This window comes from Pyxicephalus adspersus, chromosome 1, assembly GCF_032062135.1.
Source record: "Pyxicephalus adspersus chromosome 1, UCB_Pads_2.0, whole genome shotgun sequence".
In the NCBI taxonomy this organism is placed as follows: Eukaryota; Metazoa; Chordata; class Amphibia; order Anura; family Pyxicephalidae; genus Pyxicephalus; species Pyxicephalus adspersus.
Window position 1 is genome coordinate 93,023,830 of NC_092858.1, and position 22,301 is coordinate 93,046,130.

The 22,301-nt window shown below is 38.7% G+C and overlaps 1 protein-coding gene across 1 annotated transcript in view; it reads left to right on the top strand.

Moving 5' to 3' along the window:
• The first annotated feature begins 1,432 nt into the window (after positions 1 to 1,432).
• Positions 1,433 to 22,301, top strand: part of CLIC4 (chloride intracellular channel 4) — a 30,688-nt gene continuing 9,819 nt past the window's right edge. The window contains exons 1-2 of the mRNA XM_072419207.1: positions 1,433 to 1,741; positions 20,117 to 20,226. Coding sequence (XP_072275308.1) covers positions 1,673 to 1,741; positions 20,117 to 20,226 — 179 coding nt within the window. The 5' untranslated portion in view covers positions 1,433 to 1,672. The remainder of the gene's footprint in view (positions 1,742 to 20,116; positions 20,227 to 22,301) is intronic.

A 22,301-nucleotide genomic window follows, 5' to 3' on the forward strand; every position in this document is an offset into this window, starting at 1 on the left:
TCATGCTGATTAGCATTTATAAGCAAAGTCATGCTAAATTTTGTATTATTCCTACAGTCACACAGTATGATGTACCATACAGTAACACTAAATACTTCTAGAAAATTTACACATTTATAACTAACTTGATTTCCCAATCCTCTTTATATCTAATTCTAGTTTACCACCATTGATACTTGTTAAAGAGGCCCTGTCATCATACATCCCAAATGTCCTTTATTCGGATAGACTGCCCTCTTTCAGAACCCCCAGACCATCTTTGCTACTCAGTCCATCTTTGTGAGTGGATGTATACACCTTTTAAAGTACATTACATAACTATTAAACCCCTCATCACCTTTCTAAGTTGGTATTTTGGGATGCTAGGTCCATTTTTGGGTTTAGAAAGATTATCTCTCCAATCTTCTCAGAAGTTGCTCTTGCCCCTTTACAAAACACCCCCTTTGTTCTGTAGTGCTTCTCTCAAGAACTTTCTTCTTGGAACAAAGAATTCGGCTGATACCTCATAGCCAAGTTTTGGGGCTAAGGCTAGATTACGACACGTGTCATGTACGTGTGCTGTGGCTATTCAGCATGGCCACTCTGAGATGGAAAGGGTAGAGGTACCCTGCTTTTAGATGGCATGGTCTGACCACTGCTTTGTCCACCAGAACTTACTTGTTCCCAACTATAAATACCTGCAGGGGCTCTGTACATCATTTTAGATTTTCCTATTTTTTTTCAAAATGAAGATTTCCGCACTGTAGGATTTAACAAAAGAGAAGACAGATATGTGGTGTTTTGGTGCATTCGGTAAGACCAAACCCTAGAAGAAGCTGTAGGTAAGGATTAGGTGTTCTCACCATGGTAATACTTGTGCTGCTGTAATAACAACTATAGGAATAGGATGTAATGTCACTGTATAGGAGCACAGATTATGTCATTCTGCCCCAAAAAATTGCAAGGAAATTCCAGTTCATATGTAAATGACCTGGCTGTACAGAAATTCAAAAACGCCAAGGTCAGAACAAACCCTGGAGCTTGAAGCTTAGCTTTAGATTGTAAGCTCTTCAGGACACCTCCTGTGTGAATGTCTGCCATTTGCATCCCCTATATAATATATATACTGTTTATTATTAAAAGAAACACATTGAGCCATGTCCCATGAGTGTAATGTATGGGGATGGTGAGGGGTGTTTAGCATGGTCTGGGCCCAGGGTGACTTTGTATGACCATATATGGTCATATCACTCCCTGAGGAGACCTCTGAGGCCTTGGAGGAGCCGCCTCAGCGTTTCCCCTGTGTAAGTTTATAATGAATCATTAATACGATGTGAATCATTTTGCAAAGACATGTGAACATGCTGGCTATTATCAGCCCTCTCCTTTCATTAAACTGAAAGGGAAAGGAGCTTCTTGTCATTCCCTCTACCCGAGGACTGGGCTGTGAGGATGAAGCGGTTAATGCTGCTGCTGGCCTTGGCGCCCCGCCCTGCCCCTCCTCCTCCCCCTCCCGTGCTGCCAGTATAGTCCCGTTACACAGGCGGCCAGGGCAGAGGCTCATTGTACGGGGCGCTGCTGGAGGAGAGCGGGGCACAGAGCTAGAGAGGGCTGAGGAGACGTGTGGAGGGCCGAGGAGAGCAGCACACAAGGCTGGCAGAAGTTGTGTAAGGAGCATTGTCAGGGCAGCAGCATGTCTATCTCCGTGCCGCACAATGGAGTGCAGGAGGACAAAGACAATCTCATTGAACTCTTTGTCAAGGTAAGTGAACCTTCTTCTCGCCCAAACATTCATTTCTCCTGCCCTAGAAACTTCTCTGGGAGAACACATGACCATCCCTGTGCTGGCACATGGCACTGTGTACCCAGGTCAGGTGATGCCTTGGCATAGTCAATGGGCAGATATACAATGATAATCTTTAGCTCTGTGACCTGAACCTAATCTGTGACATGTCAGTGGAGTCTTTAAATAAAGATAGGATTTGTGACTGGCGGGCAGGTGTATGGGAGCTGGGCTCAGCCCTTCTGGCCCATCATGTCCGCCAGGCTCATCCTGACAAAGGGCAAGGACTGGTACCACTTGCTATCATTACAGTCATACATTACTTCACAATGTGATCCCAGCAATAGTTGTGTAGTGACAAAACAGCATAGGTTGTGATGAAATAATAAACTTGTTTGTATATATTGCCAGTACAATATAATGTTCCCAAGCGATGTATATACATCCTGAGCTGTTGTACTGGTGAAACCGTACGTTTTGATTGGTGCATTGTGTTATAAAATAACACTTTCATTGATAGTAAACCAATGGGATTATTCATTAGGATCTATGCAGACCTTGTGATCAGGGGCAAAGATTAGTCCAACAGCCAATCAGATTTCAGTTAAATGTAACAAGACTACTGGTGGATTAATTCTATGTGATACTTTGATTTAATTTTACAGGCCTGATAGGTCCTTCTCATGTCTGTGGTATAAAACGGTGTGGTTGGCTGTTACCAGGAGCATTGCATACTGCAGGTAACACATTTGTGTGGCAAACCACGCTGCCGGTAACACATTAGTGCTCCTCTCCCAGAGAGAGGAAAAAGCAATTGTGCAGCCCACAGCTACTTGTTGCTTTTTGGAATTGGTGCACAAAATAGTTTCCAGCTGCTCCCATTCACTGGAAAGGGGGTAGTTGACCCTGCACCCTCTGGTCAGCCATTGGGTCTGAAATGGCCTTTAGGGTTAAGTCAAAAGAGCCTTATGGTTTACTGTTCTTGGGCTTCCATCTTTAACTGCCAGGGGTCTGGGAGCTTTCACACCCAACTACCAAGGAAAAGTATTTCAACCACTATGATTCATCGCTACAAAATCCAGGACTGAGGACTCATTGACAGCTGTGAACTGAAGTTGTACAAGAAATCTCTTGTCTGAATTTAACCTTAAAATGTGATAAAAGATTCTTCTCCCTTTTACTACAATCTCATGTGGATGGACTTTTCAATATAGATTTCAATATGGCAAGTTGTGATATTAAAGGGCAGCATTCAAAATAGATTGGAATAACTTTTTTTTTTGACAGCTTGAGTTAGGTTCTTCCATCAATTGATGGAAATCTGTATATATTGTCAATCCATACCTACAAAACGTTCATTAAGTAAATAGGTGAAGAACACAAATTTATAAATGGACCGCAGTGTTTATAAAGCATTATATACAGACTCTTGACAACATATATATATAAAGTAGTATATTCACTAGGACAGGGACAATATGAAGGCTGGGATTTTACAGTCATCAGGTGTGTTTGTGTTCTGAAGTTCCCCCTTTTTAATGAAAGTGAGTTGGGTGCATGGGGTGACAGGTAGGTGTCTCAGCCGTTCTGTAACCATCTAGCTTACCCTATCCTAGCTAATAAATATGATCACATTCAAACGTGTGCTTCTGATGAGTAGGCTTTTGCCGCTGGGGTTAAGGGTTAAGGTAGGTAGTTATAGATTGGCAGAACCACCTACCAGTCGCTTCATGTCAACATGTTTTCATTTCTTTAACACCCCAATTAGCCTTTCAGTCCTTTACAATTGTGTGAGACAGCAGCTGGCATACGGAAAGGGCATACAAACTTCAATACTTGGTAAACAAGCTCTACCGCAACTGATTTTAACACGTTCTTTTATAAATTGCTCCTGAAATTACACGTCACAAGAGGAGTGTTCTGGTAAAACCTCCATGTGGGCCATTTACAGATCTGTATTCAATTTGAATGTTAATCTGTTTTTTTTTGGAAAATGCTTCGGTTTGCTAACTTATATGAAATACACCACTGTTACTGATTTATTTTTTTTCCTCCATATGTAAAACTTGGGGGTTTCTGTTGTTCCCATGGACATGCTCATTCTTACTAATGCAAGCATGGTAATGGCATATTATGAGTCATCTGTGTTGAAAACATAATCTGACATGGACACTGGCAGCACATGTAGCCAGAGGTTCTGGGTGTGTCTGTCTGGTTTCTTATGCCAGTTGTTACATGAGCTTGTGCCAGAAATAAAATAAAGCCTGCGTTTGTTCAATGTGTGAATTTAAAATGGGTACTTTATTGGTGTCATTTTAAGACTTTTTTTTTCCAGTTTATTCTACACTGTTTACAATGAGTCCAGTCTTTTCTCTAAGAAGCAGTATTCTTATGACTCGTTTACTGTCTCCTATTACTCAACAGCTAAAATATGAATGTCAAAGCTTTAAAAATGTTAAATTTTTAGAATAATACCATTTTGATTTAGTGACCCCATAATATTACTACATTCCTGAAGATATCCAGAAATTTGCACACAGTGGTCACTGTTCAGTACCAGATGTGACATTGTTTTATAGCCATAAAGACTCATTCTTATCCTTCATTCAAGTAGGTCTTGGCATGTGTGTCCAGCTGTAAACCACACAACCCTTTTTATAGGACAAAAGCTTCTCTGCACAATGACATCACATTGCTGCACAGCTTAAAGTATGTGACAGATGGCCACACACACATAATATTAATAAACATTATTTATATAGCGCCAAAGTATTACACAGCGCTGTACAATAAATAGGGACATACACACAATATGCAAATACTCACATTATTCCATTAGGAGGGAATAAAAGTACATAGTTACTCAAATGCTAAAGTGAGTTAAAATAGCAGCACCAACTCTGTGTGTGTGTATATAATACACACACACACACACACACACCCCCCGTGTTTCCCCGAAAACAGGGTCTTATATTAATTTTACCTCTGAAAATCGCGTTAGGGCTTATCTTTAAAAAGATACCTCTGTGTTACCTGTGACCTGTCAAAATCACATATTTTTTCTATTTTATACAAGAAGTCATTATTAGGAATGGACAAAAATGATTAATGAAAAAAAACACAGCTTCATAAGCAAACAAGTGCAACATAACAAGAAAATGTGCTGACAATTAACATATGACTCCTGGAGTAACATGCAGACACAGAACAGTAACCAGTGTAAATTTGAGTAAAAGCAAAAAAAAAAAAAAAAATCAATAAATATGCATTGCTGCTAATGAATGAAATACTAGCAAGGACCCTTTGAAAAGAGAGTCCACCAACTTCTTATCAAAGTTGTAGTGCCACAGCAGAGTAGGTTAATAACCACCCTGCAATTTCTTGACCCCTTGCTCCAGTGCTTTTAAAATCTCCTGCTCTCTTCATACTCTTGGTATCCCTCCGCGTACCACGTGACCGCACTCTCTGAAGAAGCCGATAGGGCTTACTTTTGGGGTAGGACTTATATTTCCCCCTTGCATGATTAGCGTGCTAGGGTTTATTTTGAGGGTAGGTCTTATTTTCGGCGAAACTGTGTGTATATATGTGTATGTATGTGTATATATATATATATATATATATATATATATATAATTAGATTGGTCACAATGTCTATAAATAAAATACATCTTTTCAAACCAAGCTGTTTCCTACTGAACTGAACCCAAGAATATCAAATATATATAATTTTATTGTTTAAAAGTCAAGCTTAGCCATGAATTACCCATTACCTTTCCAAGAATATTCCAAAATACATTTGCTTGTAAACTTTCTCATTGGCCTTTTTTGTTGATGTGATGAAATGGTTTAAATCTGTCTTCTTCTTTGCATCACCTTGCACAAAGTTCAAGCAAAATTTTGTCCATTGAGCTACCCTGGATTAAGGAACTCCTGTGGTGCAGAGGACCAACTTTGTAGAGTCAAATATTATGTAAAGGAATGTTGTGGTACCCTTGTTAGGCACCATTACCACTTCCTTTTGTTCCAAAACATTAGTTACACCCCCAAAGTGCTTTGCATCGCTGCCAGTTGTCCCCTTAGCCAACACCGTGTTTATCATCTTTCTTATTTCTGTTTGAATACAAACAGCAGAGTATGGGTCAGGCTATAGATAAGGGCAGACTGCCTAAATCTAATTTTCATGTGTTCGTTTTTTTTTTTTACACTAAAGTGTCATATAACAAATAAATCATATGCCATTTATCAATTTTTTTTTTCCACTGCAGACAGTAAGTAGGTATCATGACTGTTATATGGGCAATGCAGACATGCATGGTACAAAGTCTTTTGTTGGTCTGCTGTACTGAACTTATTTACATAACAAAACAGTTCAATACACTTCAGCTGCCCACATTCTTAACAATGCTTCCAAAGTGCACTCAAAACTGTTAACTCCCGAAATTGTAACTGGAACTTTTGGTAAATATATTTGAAGAGTGTAGACAGCAGTGTAATAAATAATAAGAATGCTTGGTTTTCAGAAAGTGTGCACATCCCAGGCAGCTGAGGAAAATAGGACACAAATCCCCTCCAGAGCGCACTCCCAGTATGTGGCATGAATAAACCACATAAGGACAAAAGAATGAGTAATATCAGGTCAGAGAAAGCCATTCATCAGTCACAGCTGTATGTCAACTGCCAGGCTAGAATTAAATGATTTGGGTTATAAATATAGGACAACACAGCAATGGCTTCATTCGATAAAAAAATGACTGACCCCTTTAAATTTAATTTGCTGCAGTGGAAATGGGAATCTCTTGAAAGAAGCAACACAAGCAGATTAGATATCTAGTATGACAGTTTACTGGAATTACAGGAAACAAACAAAGACACATTTAAGGTGAAAACTAGCACATATTGCAAAATACCAAATATTAATCTGAATATTTCTGTCTTGTTTAGCAGAGTCTGTCTTTTCAGGGTCAGAGGTTTTTATTCTATCCATATCTGGTCCCATTTCCTGCATACTTTATTTTACTAAACGCAAAAGTCCTGAGGGGGATTGCTGACCCCCTGAAATATTTTGGTTTATCAATTCTCACTACTTACCTGATAATATACCAAAATAAAATTCACACTGGACTGGAGTATGGTGCAAAAATTCGATATCATAATTCTGCAAACAGTCATACAAGGGACCCATGAGGAACCTTAGGAATAGCCCACCCTAAAACCCCAAACACACTGACTTCATAAGATGTCACTTATAAAGGGTACCAGCGCTCAATTTACCTACTGTTTTGTGAAGCCTTTTAAAGCGTATTTAAGAACTTGCAATCATGCAGGTCATTATTGCATTAAGAGACTGTCTTCCTCCTACCTGCCTGATCGTTATGTCACCCGGACCCAGCCACTCAACATAGCCAAAAAAAGTCTCCGAGAAGAGGTAAAATGATGACAGTGCCCTGCCATGGAATGGAGACAGTATTACAGGATTAGTTCCACTTCAAGGACTCATTGGTTTATTGGATTATTGATGTGCTAAATGGTCACCTTTTATATAAGTATTTTACTGGTCAAGGAGAACGACTAGTTGGATTTGTTTTAGCTTCTCATGTTACAAAGAAAAATCTAAAGTTTGGTAACCTTTGAATAATGAATGGAGTAATTGTATATGTGTGTAAAGCCGCGTACACACGTGCAATTTTTGTCGTTGGAAAGGATCTTTCACAATCCTTTCCAACGACAAAGGACTGCACGATGCATGAACGGTGCTGTACATACAGCACCGTTCATGCTCTATGGAGAGGGGAGGGGGGGAGCGACAGAGCGGCACTCTGCTGCGCGCTCTCCCCCTTCCCTTTCATTAGAATCGGTTGTCGTCCATCATCCGTGGATCCGCCAGGACGGTCGTTCGGATGATGGACGACACCGACTGTACACACGGCAGATTTTCGCCCCATAACTGGCCGATGCCGATTATCGGGCGATAAAAATCTGACGTGTGTACGCAGCTTAAGACTTTGTTTCTTTACACTGACATCCAGCAAAGATGTCACTCCTGAGGTTAGAGGGATTTAAGCAGTCAGACCTGGCATAGTTCCAGCTGCCTTTTTTATGTAGTCTATGCAGATGTTGGGGCAGTTCTCCATTTTTTTCCTGTAGGCCATACTAAGGTATGGTATGGTTTCTCATTTTTGAGTGACATATAATTGCTATGCAATGACTTTTGTAAACAGGCAAATGGATGGCAAGCTGAGAAGAGGCCTAATACAACTTCATCTGGGTGTGATGGCTATTTATCGGATATGTATTTCATATTATTAGATGTTTAATAAATTGTTAATTTATTGACACAGGTTTAGTTTGAAAAACATTAACTAGATCTGTTTGTCAGGTCACATGAAAGTGTTGCTTTAGGTCCAATGTGATCTTTGATTTATATGCATGGTTAAACAGAGTCTTGGAAGGATAAAAGAAAAATCAATGATTTGTAAAGGGGAAAAATGCTGATGAAGCCACAATAACTTAGGGCTAGAAGGTATCTGCTTATTCAGAATTTTATGTGTCTTGCCATTAAAAATGTAAAGTGAGACAAAGGTTTTATGTAGGTGTCTTTTGACTTGTTTGTAAGGTGACTGCCAGCTGCTTTCCACTTCCTTTGTTCCATATTGGCTTCTTAAACAAATGCTGTCAGTGTGACACCAGGAGCTGTCAGCTGCTTTCTAGTTTCCATTCATACAGAACCACTTTCTGATTACAGATAGCTGATTAATTGCACAGCTCACAGAAGAACACTTGAGAATGGCTAAAAATGCTGCTATTGCAAGATTGCAGCAGAGCCTCCTGAGTTGGCGGTAAAGCTCAGGATCTGCAACAATCTTCCCTTGTGGTGGGGCTAGGGGAGGTGTAAAGAGCAAGTTTTACTTACATCACCCTTGTTCTCCCAGCAGCTGGCATAACTCCTTCCCTTGATGTCTTCCACTTACAATTCAGGATTATTGGTCCTACATAAAAGGGGATGAGATCAGTGACCACAACAGGGCTTTAAGAGGAAGCTGCAGGGGAGAAGAAGCCTGTGGGAGCAAGGGAATGAGGCAAATATCCTTGCTCTACATCCTCTTATAGACATAAATAAGCATTGCAGTGCAGGGGTAAGACTGCATTTTAGGATTTTTGCCTCTCTGATAGCCTTTTCCTCTCTATCCCCTACTCCCCATACTACTCCTTTGAGTATTTTTCTATGCTCAAGCAGTGCACACAGATAGTCTTTGTTCTTGTAATTAGATTATTAATCCTCAAACCTTCTGTGGATCATGGATGTCAAACACTGGCTTTGCCTAGGTTGGCAATTTTTTTAAAATGGCCATGACGGGCGTTTATAGAATACCTGAAATCTGTTATATCATTTTGAAGCTTTGCCATCGTCTTGCACGGGACCTCAGGGGGTTTTTTAAAGGAGAGTAATTTTTTTTTAACTACTTTCTCCCAAAGGCCCCTAAAACACTCTTGAAATGCTTAACAACCACCAGCAGGTTTTTTAAAAGTATTCCCATTCAAGTCCTTGTATTGGGGTTGACAAAAGCACCAATTTATGGACTATGCGACACATCTCCGGACCAATACAAAATCATACCTTGAATCCTGCTGAACTACTACAACAAAGCCTCTGCAAATGTTCCCATTCATTTCATTTATAATGAGAGGACATTTGCGGTTATTGATCGCTTTTTATTTTGAGCAGTTAACCACTGGGAAACTACTGCTTAACTGCTGCAAATTTCATCCATGCCAAGCCCTGATTTTGACATTTTCCTACTATTTGTTTCATTACTTTGTGGCAATCCTGGCTGGCTTTTACATTGTAGTAACACTGGAATAACAAGACATTATGAAATGTTTAGGAGAACATTGTTCACTTTTTGCTTGTAGGGAATGGTATTGTGAGATTTTTTTTTCTTCTGTGCCTTCCTATTCTGATTCGTTTCTCTCATTTCTTGTCCTTATATCTTGGAGTCCTAAAGATAAAAAGTTACATCAATCTGGATCACAGATGACAATAAAACCAAAGCTTTGCTGCATATGGAATCTCCAGTATTAGTGTGACTGAAAAGATCAGAAACGGTCCCAAATTTATTCTGGCATGCTGGAGATTCTCATAAACCTCTGTTGTGCTTTGCAATGGGGAGATTTGTAAATATATTAATGCTATATGTAAACATTGTGAGCTGATTCTTGGCAACATATGGAATTGGGACATCCAATTAGCACTGCATTTCTTAATTTGATGCACAAATATTTTTTTTTTATTCTTCTGTGTTTTGGCTTACTGTCTGTAGGATGATCTGTGCTCGTGCTACCCTTCCCCCCTCAATGTTCTTTTTATTCTCTTTCCAACCATCCAGTTTTCCTCTCTTCCCCCTCCTCTCTCACGCTCTCTTGACTTATGCTCTCAATCCCTTCTGCTGCTTCTGAGTGTTTATTATGTGTCTCTCCCAAACTCCCCTTGCAGCATTTCACTATAGTTCTTTCAACCTGTTAACTCTGATTAGCTGATTCTGCTTTGTAATGCACATGCGTTGTTCAATAGCACATTGAACCATTAGTAGTCTAATGTCAAAGTTTAACTTCAGCTGAGTTGCAATTTTACCTACCGTACATACACCATCTGAAACTCATTACCCATGACAATTCTACAAAACTCCACCGTGAAATGAGTGAAAATTGTATTGATACCCTTATTTTAAGAATAGGATAACTAAAGCCTGGGTTTAAATCTATTCGGTGGCTGCAAGAAACTTTTGAGTACTGATATTATTGATTAACTTTTTTTTGTATTTGAGAACTGTCAGGGGTGTTTTTGAGAATTCCATTTCTACATCACAATCAGGAGCTCTCAGATAATCAGAATAATGTCAGAGGGGATGTCCATGTAAAGCACTACAGCTATCTACAGATAACAATTTCAGGCTTTTGAGAAGGAAGGTTGTGTGTCTTGTTTTATTTATGTGTATTGAATGTCGGCACACGTGATGTGTTATGTGAGTCTTGATGTATGCAGACACCACGTTGATGTGTTTTTATTCATTTTCATTGAAAACGCATCCAAAACGGGTGTGCATTTAGTCTTCAATTGACACTAACCTGTATCCTGCCTATAAATAACTTCTACTTTGCTGTATACCCACCTAATTCAGCACCTATGTGCACTACCATGAAAGTCTAATACAGGGTGCTAAGAGAATCTGAATTTCTACAAAATTCTATTGTTTTTATTTTTTAACACCATGTCTAATACCAGATCAACTGGTCTGCATTCTACAGTATTTATTCCATTGGAATTACATTCAAAGTTGCCAATGATCTCTCCAACAGAAACTAAAAAGTATTCCTTCAACTAATTTTTCTGTATTTTTCTTCATTATTTTACACTTTTTGCAACTTATTCCTCTTTTCATCAAATCTATTCAACATTCTAAGATTTCTCCCAAAACTTGAGCATTTAATGTCTGAAATGTTCTTAATGTTATCTCTTTTTTTCTACATCATCTGTTGGTGTATAACAAAGCTCTGTCCTTGATCTCCTTCTGTTCTCCATATGTACCTCTTGGCTGTACATTTTTTTTTTTTTTTTTTTTTACAGAAATTATACACAAACTTCTCTATTTGCCTCCTGTCTTTCATGTCCCTATTGCATAAATGTAAACTGTTATTTACCAGTAATAGAGGTAAAGCAGTGATGGAATAGTAGTCTCCATTTACAGCACTTGCAGAGAAGTTAGGCTACATACACACATGCAATAATTATCGTTGCAAAACAAACGATTATTTTGAACGATTGTATAGTGCACAATTCTGTACATGCTGTAACGATATGATCATTCAAATATAATCCACCAATAATATACACACTAGATACAATCATTTGAATGATGGAGGAAGTGACGCGTTTTGGAGAAAGTGTACCGCAGAAACATCTACACTGGGACCGTACACACAATAGATAGCAAACGATCATCGCCCAATCAAATCTGCCGGGACGGTCGTCCGTTTCCAGCAACATTCCTCGTTCATCGGCGTCGTTCACTTTTTTTGTTAAAGATTATCAGACGATCGGCCGTTAATCGTTTGTTTCCAACGATAATTATTGCACGTGTGTACGTAGCCTTAGGGATGTGTGCATGCAGTAAGTTATACTTTTTTCAGGTGGAGTGCAGGTCTCTACTTAGAAGTTGCATTTCCCTGAGTATCCTACATCTTGGTACAGAGCAACATAAAAAAAGTTTGTTTTCTGTGGTGGCTGCTTGTTATAGATAAAGCTTTAACTCCACATGCAAAGGTCTTTCTGGTCTGTCTTTCATACAGCTCCTGTTACCAGATATGGTACTTATATTGAGCAACTTCTGTTGGTATAGATGAATTTCCTTCATCACTATCACTACTGAACTATTCACATTCTTGCATTTAGATGCTTTGGGGAGTTCTAAACATTCAGAATCATCTCAATTGTCCCATTCTACAAACCTTGCTTTTCATCTACATAGCACTTGAAAACAGCCAGTCAGTGGGCAACTTCTTTCTTCATGTGCAGTCCTATAGCTAAAAACCTCCCCACCTGCTGGCTGAGCTGGACCCTGGACATTTCCATCTTTTTTTATAGTGCCCTTCCTTAATCTACAGAACCCTTTCCAAACTGGATTTTATATTCTTGTTTTAAAATTTTACATGCCATAGAATATTACCTTTTTCTATATAAAACTGAAACTGGTCATCAATTAACACATGACAAACAACTTTTGCCTTTTTCTTTTGTACAGTTAGTAAAATTAACACCTACTGGGCAATTCTCATTGCACCAAGTGATGTCACTAATGTACATGTACAATGTGTATGAATATTTGTTTATTTTCCAAATATACTACCTCCAGGACATCAGAACTGACCTAACAGCAGGGGTCCACAAACAAGGATTGGGAGTTGCCATACATTTAAATGTATCCACATAGGATCATGATAGATAGTGGCCCAATGGAAACCATCAATGCTCCCTTTTTTATATATATATATATATATATATATATACCGTTATTTGTCATTTGAAGGTGAGTGTCCTAACCTCACAAAGGATAAACGGGTAAATACAAGTTTTACAGGAGTTCAGTTTGAGTCCTGTTTCTGTCTGGATTTTATGACTCTCAGGGTGGACCCTCATATATCCGGTGCATGACAAAAGAATTTAAGAAGGTCTAGGGGTGAGATAACTAAAACCAAAGAGAGAGACGGAGAGCGACAGAGCGGCACCCTGCTGCGCGCTCTCCCCCTTCCCTTTCATTACGATCGGCTGTCGTCCATCGTCCGTGGATCCGGCAGGTCGGTCGTCCGGACGATGGACGACACCGACTGTACACACGGAAGATTTTCGCCCGATAATTGGCCGATGCCGATTATCGGGCGATAAAAATCTGCCGTGTGTACGTAGCTTTAGTGTCTTGCTTGTTCATCCAATAACAAAGTTCTTAACTTTGTCTTCCTGTGTCTTTTTGGTATTCTAAAATTTTGTGATTGTTAATCCATATCATACTCTATAACAAACACTACAGTTGTAGTACAAACGCTTCAGTGTTATATACCTTTCCTAGCTATGTTGTTTCTGGGTAATAAATGTTCCAATGTGAGGAAATAAACTTACAAAGGCCGGTGTTCTTCAAACACTGTTTACTGTATCAGAGTAGTAATGATCTGCTCCACCTCTCTTGTATTTATAATTCATCATTCCCTTGAAGAAAGCTATATCCCATCTGGTCTTCTCATCACACAGTGGTAATTCCTAGCAACTGTCAGAAATGAATTGTTCTATCTGGGAACAGGTGTTACTGGAATATGTTCCACAGACGTGGATCTTACATTGAGGTTGCATCAGCTTTCTTGGACTGTACCTTTGTGAGGGGTGGGAAGCAGGAGCTTTGCTTATTTTCCCACTGTTTAGGTCAAGGGATCAAAGAATGTGTAACGGGGTACAAGAGCAGATTGTTCAAATTTAGCAGCCTAATCTGTTCTTGTACCCCGTTACACATTCTTTGATCCCTTGATCTGAACAGGGGAAAATATGGCTTGTATCACAGACTGGGGAAACCAGTAATTACAACTGGATTTGCTAGCTTGGTAACAGACTGAAAAAACTCTAGGTTAAGATGTAGTATTATAGCACTTTTATTGGTTCAGTTGTTTTTTTTCTTTGTAGGTAAGATGCCTGTATTGCTAAAACCTTCTTGTTTATTTAGAAAGAAATTGTAATGTGCTTCTTTGTACAGCGAGTTGTGCATATAGACAGGAATTCTTTGAGGAGAGGGGTTAAATAGCACAGAATGATTGCCTAGAAGCTGCAATCCTGCCCAAAGGCACAGGCAAAGCCTTCCTTGTTGTGATTGTAAGAAGTACCCACATCAGTCCATTAGTTCATTAAATGAATTTACTTGTTACCATATTTTGGTGGGGATCAACAAATCTGTACACTTGACCAACCAACTTAATAACCAATTAATAATAACCAAGTTAAATACAGAAACATATTTTCTATCTTCTTATTTATTTATATTTTTTTGCAGGGGTGGGGTAATATACACCAGCACAATCCATTGTGGTGCAGTAACTTGTTACGTTAACACGAATTTAGCACAGCAAATTTTTGGCAGCAAATGGAAGTGTGTTTTCATGTACATTGTTGTGTGCTGCAATGCAGAGTGAATGGCAACATCCATGTTACAGCAGGTAGTCATAATAGGTTAAAATAAAACTTAAGTTAAAAAATAAAAGCTTGTATTAGTCACTGCATGTTGAAAAGTGTTCTAAAGAGACTTTAAATGGTAGCCAATTCTGATGAAGTGCTTTAAAAAGAACAATCGAGTGAATGTTCTAACGGGTTTTGGCTTTGCCATATATGGATGGCTGCTGTTTGTGTTCAACAAAAACAAGATTGTCTTTTCCTCCCCTGGGACTTAATGAAGGGCATACCCCTAATTGTTTGACTTCCACTACAGCAATAAGTCATTTAACTATGCCTGTTGTGTGTTTTATGTTAGGAAACACTTCATAGCAAATCAGTAGGGACCTGTAAAACATGAACTGAGGGATGACCTTTACAAATAGGCACAAATAGGCAATATGTAATATAATTCTTTAGTTTAATGTAAAATACATGTCAGGGGTGATCTGCAATCCCTTGTGAAATCGCTGGACCTGCCATGTTGAAGTAGCCCTAAAAAATATGGTTGAAGGTTACTAGTTTCATCCTTTCATTAGAGCATTTTTAGATTGAGACAAGGACAACCAAAGTGATTGACATCCAATAATCTGCAATGCCAAGAGAAGTGCAGGATTTGAACTACAGTGGGGGAAAGAAGTATTTGTTACCTGCATACAGTGAAGACACCTGGGAGGCTGATATTTTGCTGGTTGATAGGGGTTCACATACTTATTTCACTCATTGCAATGCACATCAAGATCTGACTTTTGAGCACTGGGTTTTTGAGGGTTCTTTTGTAGTTTTTCTGTCTCTCACAGCTACAATAAACCTACCATTACAATTATAGACTGGTTATTTCTTTGTCAGAGGGCAAACGTACAAAATCAGCAGGGGATCAAATACTTCTTTTCCTTACTGTATGTTCGTTGTGGACCATTTGACGATACCCTAGTGAGTGGATTGGAGGTCTCTAGTTCAGAAATATAACCTAGGTAATGTGTAAATGTTTTTCTTTATTTATCATACTGGGTGTAGCGCATTGTACTTCTAGGCTTGAGTTAAATTAAGTGATTTACTGATAGGGTTTATTCACCCACAATCACTGTGCAATTAGGCTCAGTTAACAAAAAAGTGACTTGCAATGTTTACTAGCTGTAACTTTGGATACCCAGCCAGAAAGGTATTTATCCACCATTCACTGTGGGGTGGACAAATGTTTTTGCATTCATGGAGAGGCGATTGAGAGAGGTGGCAGAACACAGGATGGACAAGGGGCTGTGTAGGAGCTGTAGGATGAGAGGGGGCAAGGAAAGAAAAGTGAGTACTGTGAGGCAACATAGAGTGTAATCAGGAGGGAAAGTGGAAGGTCAGTCTGGTAGGAACAATTGTAGTATTCAGAAGACCTAAGACAAGAGAAGGTGGAGGATTGGGCTTGACCAGAATCTGTGGCATTGTTTGGTCTCTAAACCCCCAGCATTTTAGGTTCTGTAGGGACAGGCTAAGAATATAGGGCTCTTAGTATCGGTATGTCATTGCAAAGATGTTCCATTCTAGTTAGTGAGGCTAAGGAGGGGCTTGGGAGGGTGGAGGGGAAATATTTATCCGATATGTGCTCCAGAAACCTAGAGATATCGCAGAGCTTTGTGTAGGAAATTGGTTGGAGGAAATCTACTTACTGGAGATGATAAAATGCATGGCTCTGAATTTATAAGTCCCGGTTGTAATGTGGGGTGACTTTGCGGGTTTTTTTTCTTTGTATGCCTCTTTCACCTTTATTATAAAGAAAAGTTCTGGAGGGACAATTGTGGGATTGGATGGATATTAATGATTACTTAAAAAAAATATAAATTTTTGTTTTTGGCAACTTTTTTTTCAGTTTCATAAATTGTTTTACCTTTTCAAATGCATTTTTGCTTTGTATTTCATTTTCTGCTGTATAGTATTTGATCTCCATCTCAAGACACTTTCCACATTGTTGCGGAAGGTAATCGGCTTTTGGGAAGATAAGTTAATTACAGTCTTAGTCTGTCTGTGGAGTAATCCTGGCTTTCAGGAGACCTGGTCTTTTCCTTTTCCTTTTTTTAAAAATTGCCACACTACGTATTTTCAGGCTTTTCTAGTGCTGTGCTTATTAACAAACTCACAATCCTGATTGCATGTTTGCACCACATTTGTATAATCTACAGTAACATTTGAAAATTTGCACTTAGCAAATTGTGCTTACTATATGCAGACAGAGACTGAGTATACTTGAGTATCCTCCTGTATATACAAGTTGTGTATATATGGTGTACTTGGTGTCTTTTATTCCCTTGGATTCCCATTTGCACGTCAGCACTTCCTGTTCACACTGTTCCCCATGGACAAGTGTTAGAAGTGCTGTGCTGGTTTCATATAAAGGCCTGTCCAACTAATACCAGTGTTAGAATGCCTGCTAAAGCAAATGAATGACTGAGGACACTGTTCAGTAATATAATGAAACATATTTTAGTTCAGTGTCCTACAATGCAGCTCTGTTATTTGAAAGGTGAGCTACCACAAGTTTTTTTTTTTTTTTTTGGAATTACACTTACATTATTTGAACTATGAAAGGCATCTGTTGGGAGGATGCCAATCGCTGCAGTGTGTATGAAACCCTTCAGGACTGCAGTATGTATAGTGTGACACTTTGCAGGGCGGGTAGCATATCATAAATAGCACTATTGCCATACCGTGTTCTAAAATAAATGTACACATAGCTGTCACGTGACCCTGTCCACTGTTCCATGCACAGCATTTTAGATCACAAATTTATATCTAATTTCTACCCTTGATATTTTTTTAGAAATTCATTAAAAAGCTGCTCTGGCTGCAATACTAACGCTGAAAGTCATGTTGGTCACCCAAGTGTCTAACTTAATTTTAAATGACATTGGCATTCAATGAGCTGCTTTGATGCAACACATATAAAGGCATGTCTTTTTGCACATGCATTAAAACACCACACATATATAAATGTTTTAACTGATTAGTGTCTGAGCCATTATCATAGCCCTCATAAGGCATGTTTTAACACACCATGCCTTAATTGATTTAAATGGAAACATTTCTGGTAAAAACAGCAAAAGGTATGATCTCCTTATCCACTTGGTAGCCTAAGAAAGGCACATGTAGTTTCCTCTACCTCTTCTGACTGATTTAATGCTTGTTGAGGAATAAGCAGTTTTAGCATGAAGGGAAATAACCTCCCACCCCAAATCCTCATGCAAATACTTTGTCCTCAGGCAAAGCTATGGCAAGATTGAGTCCAGCTATGTATTGTGTATGTTTTTATGGAATTCTTTTTTACAAATAGCCACTCAGAGTATATGTTTGATAAAATTTGAGCCAAGTCAATGATTGTATGTCTTCTGTATTTCATTTTAGTTGCATGAAGTTTTTTGTACAGTGGCAACCCTTTTTTTGTTACTGGTTTTATATACAGAGACAGTATAAGTGCACTTCTGTAGCCAGGAACATCAGCCACATCTGGAAAGTTTCACCAGCAGAATAGCCTCTTTCAGACGCATCGGGTTTCTGTTTAATTTTGGCAATTTGAAGAACAGGCCTTCAGTCTCTGCTGGAAAATACAGATCCTTGTGTGTGTGAAGTGAGCCAGTCACTACTGGAAATAGCAAAATCCCTGACCTTATCACTTGTTACTCCTAATAGGACGGGATATATTTCTTAAGTCGCACAGTGTGAAGTGATTAGCCGTCTTGCAGATTTGGGTTCTTTATATCTTACCAGGGACCTAGGATTTGTGTATTCTCCCTAATTGTGGACTACTTGTGAACATGCTTCAGTTTCCTCTTACAATCTAAACAAATATTAAACACCACCAATAAATCTTGGGGCCCCTTACTCACCTCTACATCTTCTTATATATATATACCATAAAATCTCAACTGTTACAGCTTTATTTTTGTATTTTTTTAGCAGTTTTGCTTTTTTATTTATTATGTTCCTATTCAGTATTACGGCAGATACAAGCTTAGCATGAAGTTATGCCTTCTTGTCATGTTGGAGTTGACCTAATGGTTGAGTTACCTGAGACAAAACATTTACATTTTTGACTTCCTGCAAACCTTCTTCTGCTTTGTGACTTGAGCTCTTTCCTTGCATGGCAGTTGATGTAATTTCTGTGTGGCTGGCTCCATCCTGACAAGAATATTACCTATCCTGCATAAGTTATTTATGACCAGATTAACCCAGAGTTTGTTTGCATGCGTGTGGTAGGGAATAATCATTTCATACAATAGGAACAGATCTCTGAAGTGTGTAAAGTGCAGTTTATTGTGGCCATTTAATGACTTTATTTCGTGTATGCAATTAAACAATACCTTATAATTCCATTGCAGAGGGTGCTGTACATCTGTTAGTATAATACAGACATCCTAGTTGGCTATACAAGGACTCCGCAACTTGTCAAAGATAAAGGATGGAGAATGTGCTAAGAATAGGTCATTCTCTTCTGGGAGCAGAATGTGAAAGGATTGTGCAGTGCCCTCCTATAACAAAGTCTGGAAAACTAAAATGGATAAGCCTTTAAATGAAGCTTAAATGTGCTATACAAAGATCTTACCAGTTTATACTGATTATTTGAATTAATTTATAAAAGACTGTTAAGAATGCTCAAATGTCATCTTTGTATGTGCTATACAAAATCTAACTCTTAAAAATATGCAGTGAACAGATTTCTTTTTTGGTCCGCAGTGTTGAATCTATCTATGTCATCCCTCATAAAGAACTATTCTAATGGAAGGAAGGGTTGTAGAAAGAAAGAAGTTGAACTGTAATGCTTAATCTTCCCATTCAAAGCCTTGGAGTTCTAAACACTAGTTTGTTTTCCTTAATTGCAGGCGTGGAATAGTATTGAGTACAATATCTTAAATCTTGCAGTTGTTGCTAATAGAATATAATTTGTGTTTTTTTGGCAGTCATTTCCCTATTGTTGGTAAGAAATGAAAGCAAAAGCCTAATTTGGTTTTTGTTCGCAATCTTGATTTATGACCTTTGCATAGTTTAGTAAAGAAAGTTATAGCTATAATTGACTTATTACACATAACATTTCCTCCAAACTTATTGAAAGTACGTATAATAAGCCTCTGTCACAAGTCTTTTAGTGTTTCCTGACATACAAATGTAACCTGAAATGTTACCCCTGAAATAAACAAGCCTTTTCAACTCAGTTGCCAATCTTTATTCTTATCTTTAAACCACCTTTTGGGAACAGAAATTGTCAATTGAGCACTGCAATCTGTGCCCGCTGCTGAGTGGCCCTATGGAGTCTTCTGGGCTCTGAGTGAACCCAGATAGTGCACAACCAATAGAAAGGGACCACGTCATTAGGCAGCAATGTGGATGTCTAAGGACCCTCCTAAATTTGAGTCCAGAAAAGTAAAGACCCCTTACCTGATGATGAATTAGGTAGTAAAAGGGACAGTTTGTAAAAAGGGGTAATGGTAAACTATTATGCATTACATAAAAAAAAAAAAAAAAAATTGTACTGGTGTTTTTTTTTTTTTTTTTTTTTTTTTTTTTTTGTAGGCTTTGATGTTCATAATTTATGTCTGAATATTTCATGTTTTTTTTATTTTTTTTTATTTTCCTAGGCTGGCAGTGATGGGGAAAGCATTGGAAACTGTCCATTTTCCCAGAGACTATTCATGATCTTGTGGCTCAAAGGAGTTGTGTTCAATGTCACAACTGTTGACTTAAAGAGGTAAGAAGGAGTTAGGGCAGGTTTAGACCTGCAGTGGGATCAAGTGATCCTGTGCTACTCGGTCACTCACAGTAGTGGTGATTCCTAAAGAACCAGCACGTGCAGATTTGAGATTTATGTTAGGCTGCCATGGTTAGACGCTATGTGTCTCCCCCTAGACAGCGGTTCACTGACATTAGGGAGCAGCAACCTCTCTGCTACTCAGAACATGTCCTGGAAATTGGAGATGTTCACATTGTTGGCTTTTTATACATTTGAAAACTGACAGTAGTTGTCAGTATGGTTCGGTAGCCTAGTGTATCGGCAAAGTCAATAGTGCAGTGCTCCCCTGGAGAAATTCAAGGTGTTGTTGATCCTTCAGTTTTCCTTGGGCATACAAAATAGGAGTCAACCACCAATTAGCTGCTGCCTAATTTTGATACATTAGGTCAAATAATACTTTTAAAGTTAGGTAGAAGTCTGTTGTAATTTGCTGAGGTAATAGAGTTACACGCTTGGGTTTTACCATTTTTTTAATGCTTTTTTGCTATCTACCACATTTGAGACACTCTATTTTTTTAGGTGCATTTGAAACCTGAGCACAGTTTGGGAAACTGTGTAATACTGAAATGTATAGTAAGTGGAAGCTAGCCGCAATTATTGAGATGTTTTGGGGATCTTCTCAATAACTGTGTTCTGGTGTGTGTATCCACAAATAAAAGCCCAAAAATAGCTAAGTGTTTAACTGAAAATCCATTAGTAGAGAGATGAATGAATACAGTTCATAAAGACCCACAATGCTTACATCTGTTAGAGACGACTCACACATGAGCCCTTGTTTTCTTAAAAACACCATGCAAGGATTTCTAGGAATTCCTTACTGTAATAAAGTACCGTAAAAATGCTGAGCCTACAAGTGCTCATTATTAATTACACATTAGTTACAATGTTCACAAAAAAAATCAATTCAATAGGTTTACCTTTTAGTTTTTTAATGGGTGGGTAGTCCAGGCTCATCCTCCTGGGTGGCACTATGTTTAAAATATATATTTTTTTTTTTTTTTTTTTTTTTTTTTAGCCTTTATATGAAAGTAGAAGGGGTTTATAAATGAGTTCTTGGGAACTTCTCGTGTTTGTAAGCAATTATGTCTACCACACTTCTGTAGGTCTATATAAGAATTAATACATTGTAGTAGGAATCGCATCCCTGCACAGATACATGGTGAAGGAAGTAAAATACAGTTTATATAAGGTAATAAAGATGTCATTGGTTCTAATGCCCTTTCAGGAAACTTCTCTAACTTATCCTGTCATTAAACTTTTTCTCCAACCCGAAATGTATTCATCTTGCTGAATAAGTTATACTCCTGTTTCCCCTGATGTGGAAAGCGTGAGAATATCTCTCACACGTAAACTTTATCTACCTGTGTCTGCGGGTGGATCCAATCTCCCCAGCATAAGGCTAAATAACCTGACCTGCATTATAAGGCATTTGGTGTACTGTCTTTAAGTGTACATCTATGTATTCTAATACCCAGCTAGAGGCTGCGATGGTGGAGACATGGGACCTACAAGCCCTACTACTTCACTCCTAAGGGAGACGCACTTTTCAAAGGATTTACCAATTTTGTGGGCATCCCATGTTACTGCAGGGGATAGAACAATCCTCTTTCCAAACATAGAAAATGTCAGGGATGGAATATTTTGTAGGTCTTTTCAGTTTAGATACCATGTCTTCCCTGGGGTTGCCAAACCTTAGTAGACATATTTAGATACCATCCACAGCGTCCCATCCACTGTACTAATAAAGTGTACCTAAACTCAGAATTTTCACTTTGCATTTTTTAATTGCAAAAAAAAAAAAAAAGGTTGCAGCACTGCTCCCCAATTCTTGATCGCCTAGGCGATAGAGAATGAATGGGAGTGTAAAGCTTCCCGTGATACCTACGTCAGGCATCCTGGGAGGGTCTTGGTTGCTTCTTCTGCGCATGCCTGACCATCTTGGGCATGCGCAGAAGGAGCCCTTTCGTCAAAAGGGAAAAAAATTGGCGATTAAAAAAAAAAAAGGTTCAAAAGATTCCTGATCCTCAAGCAGT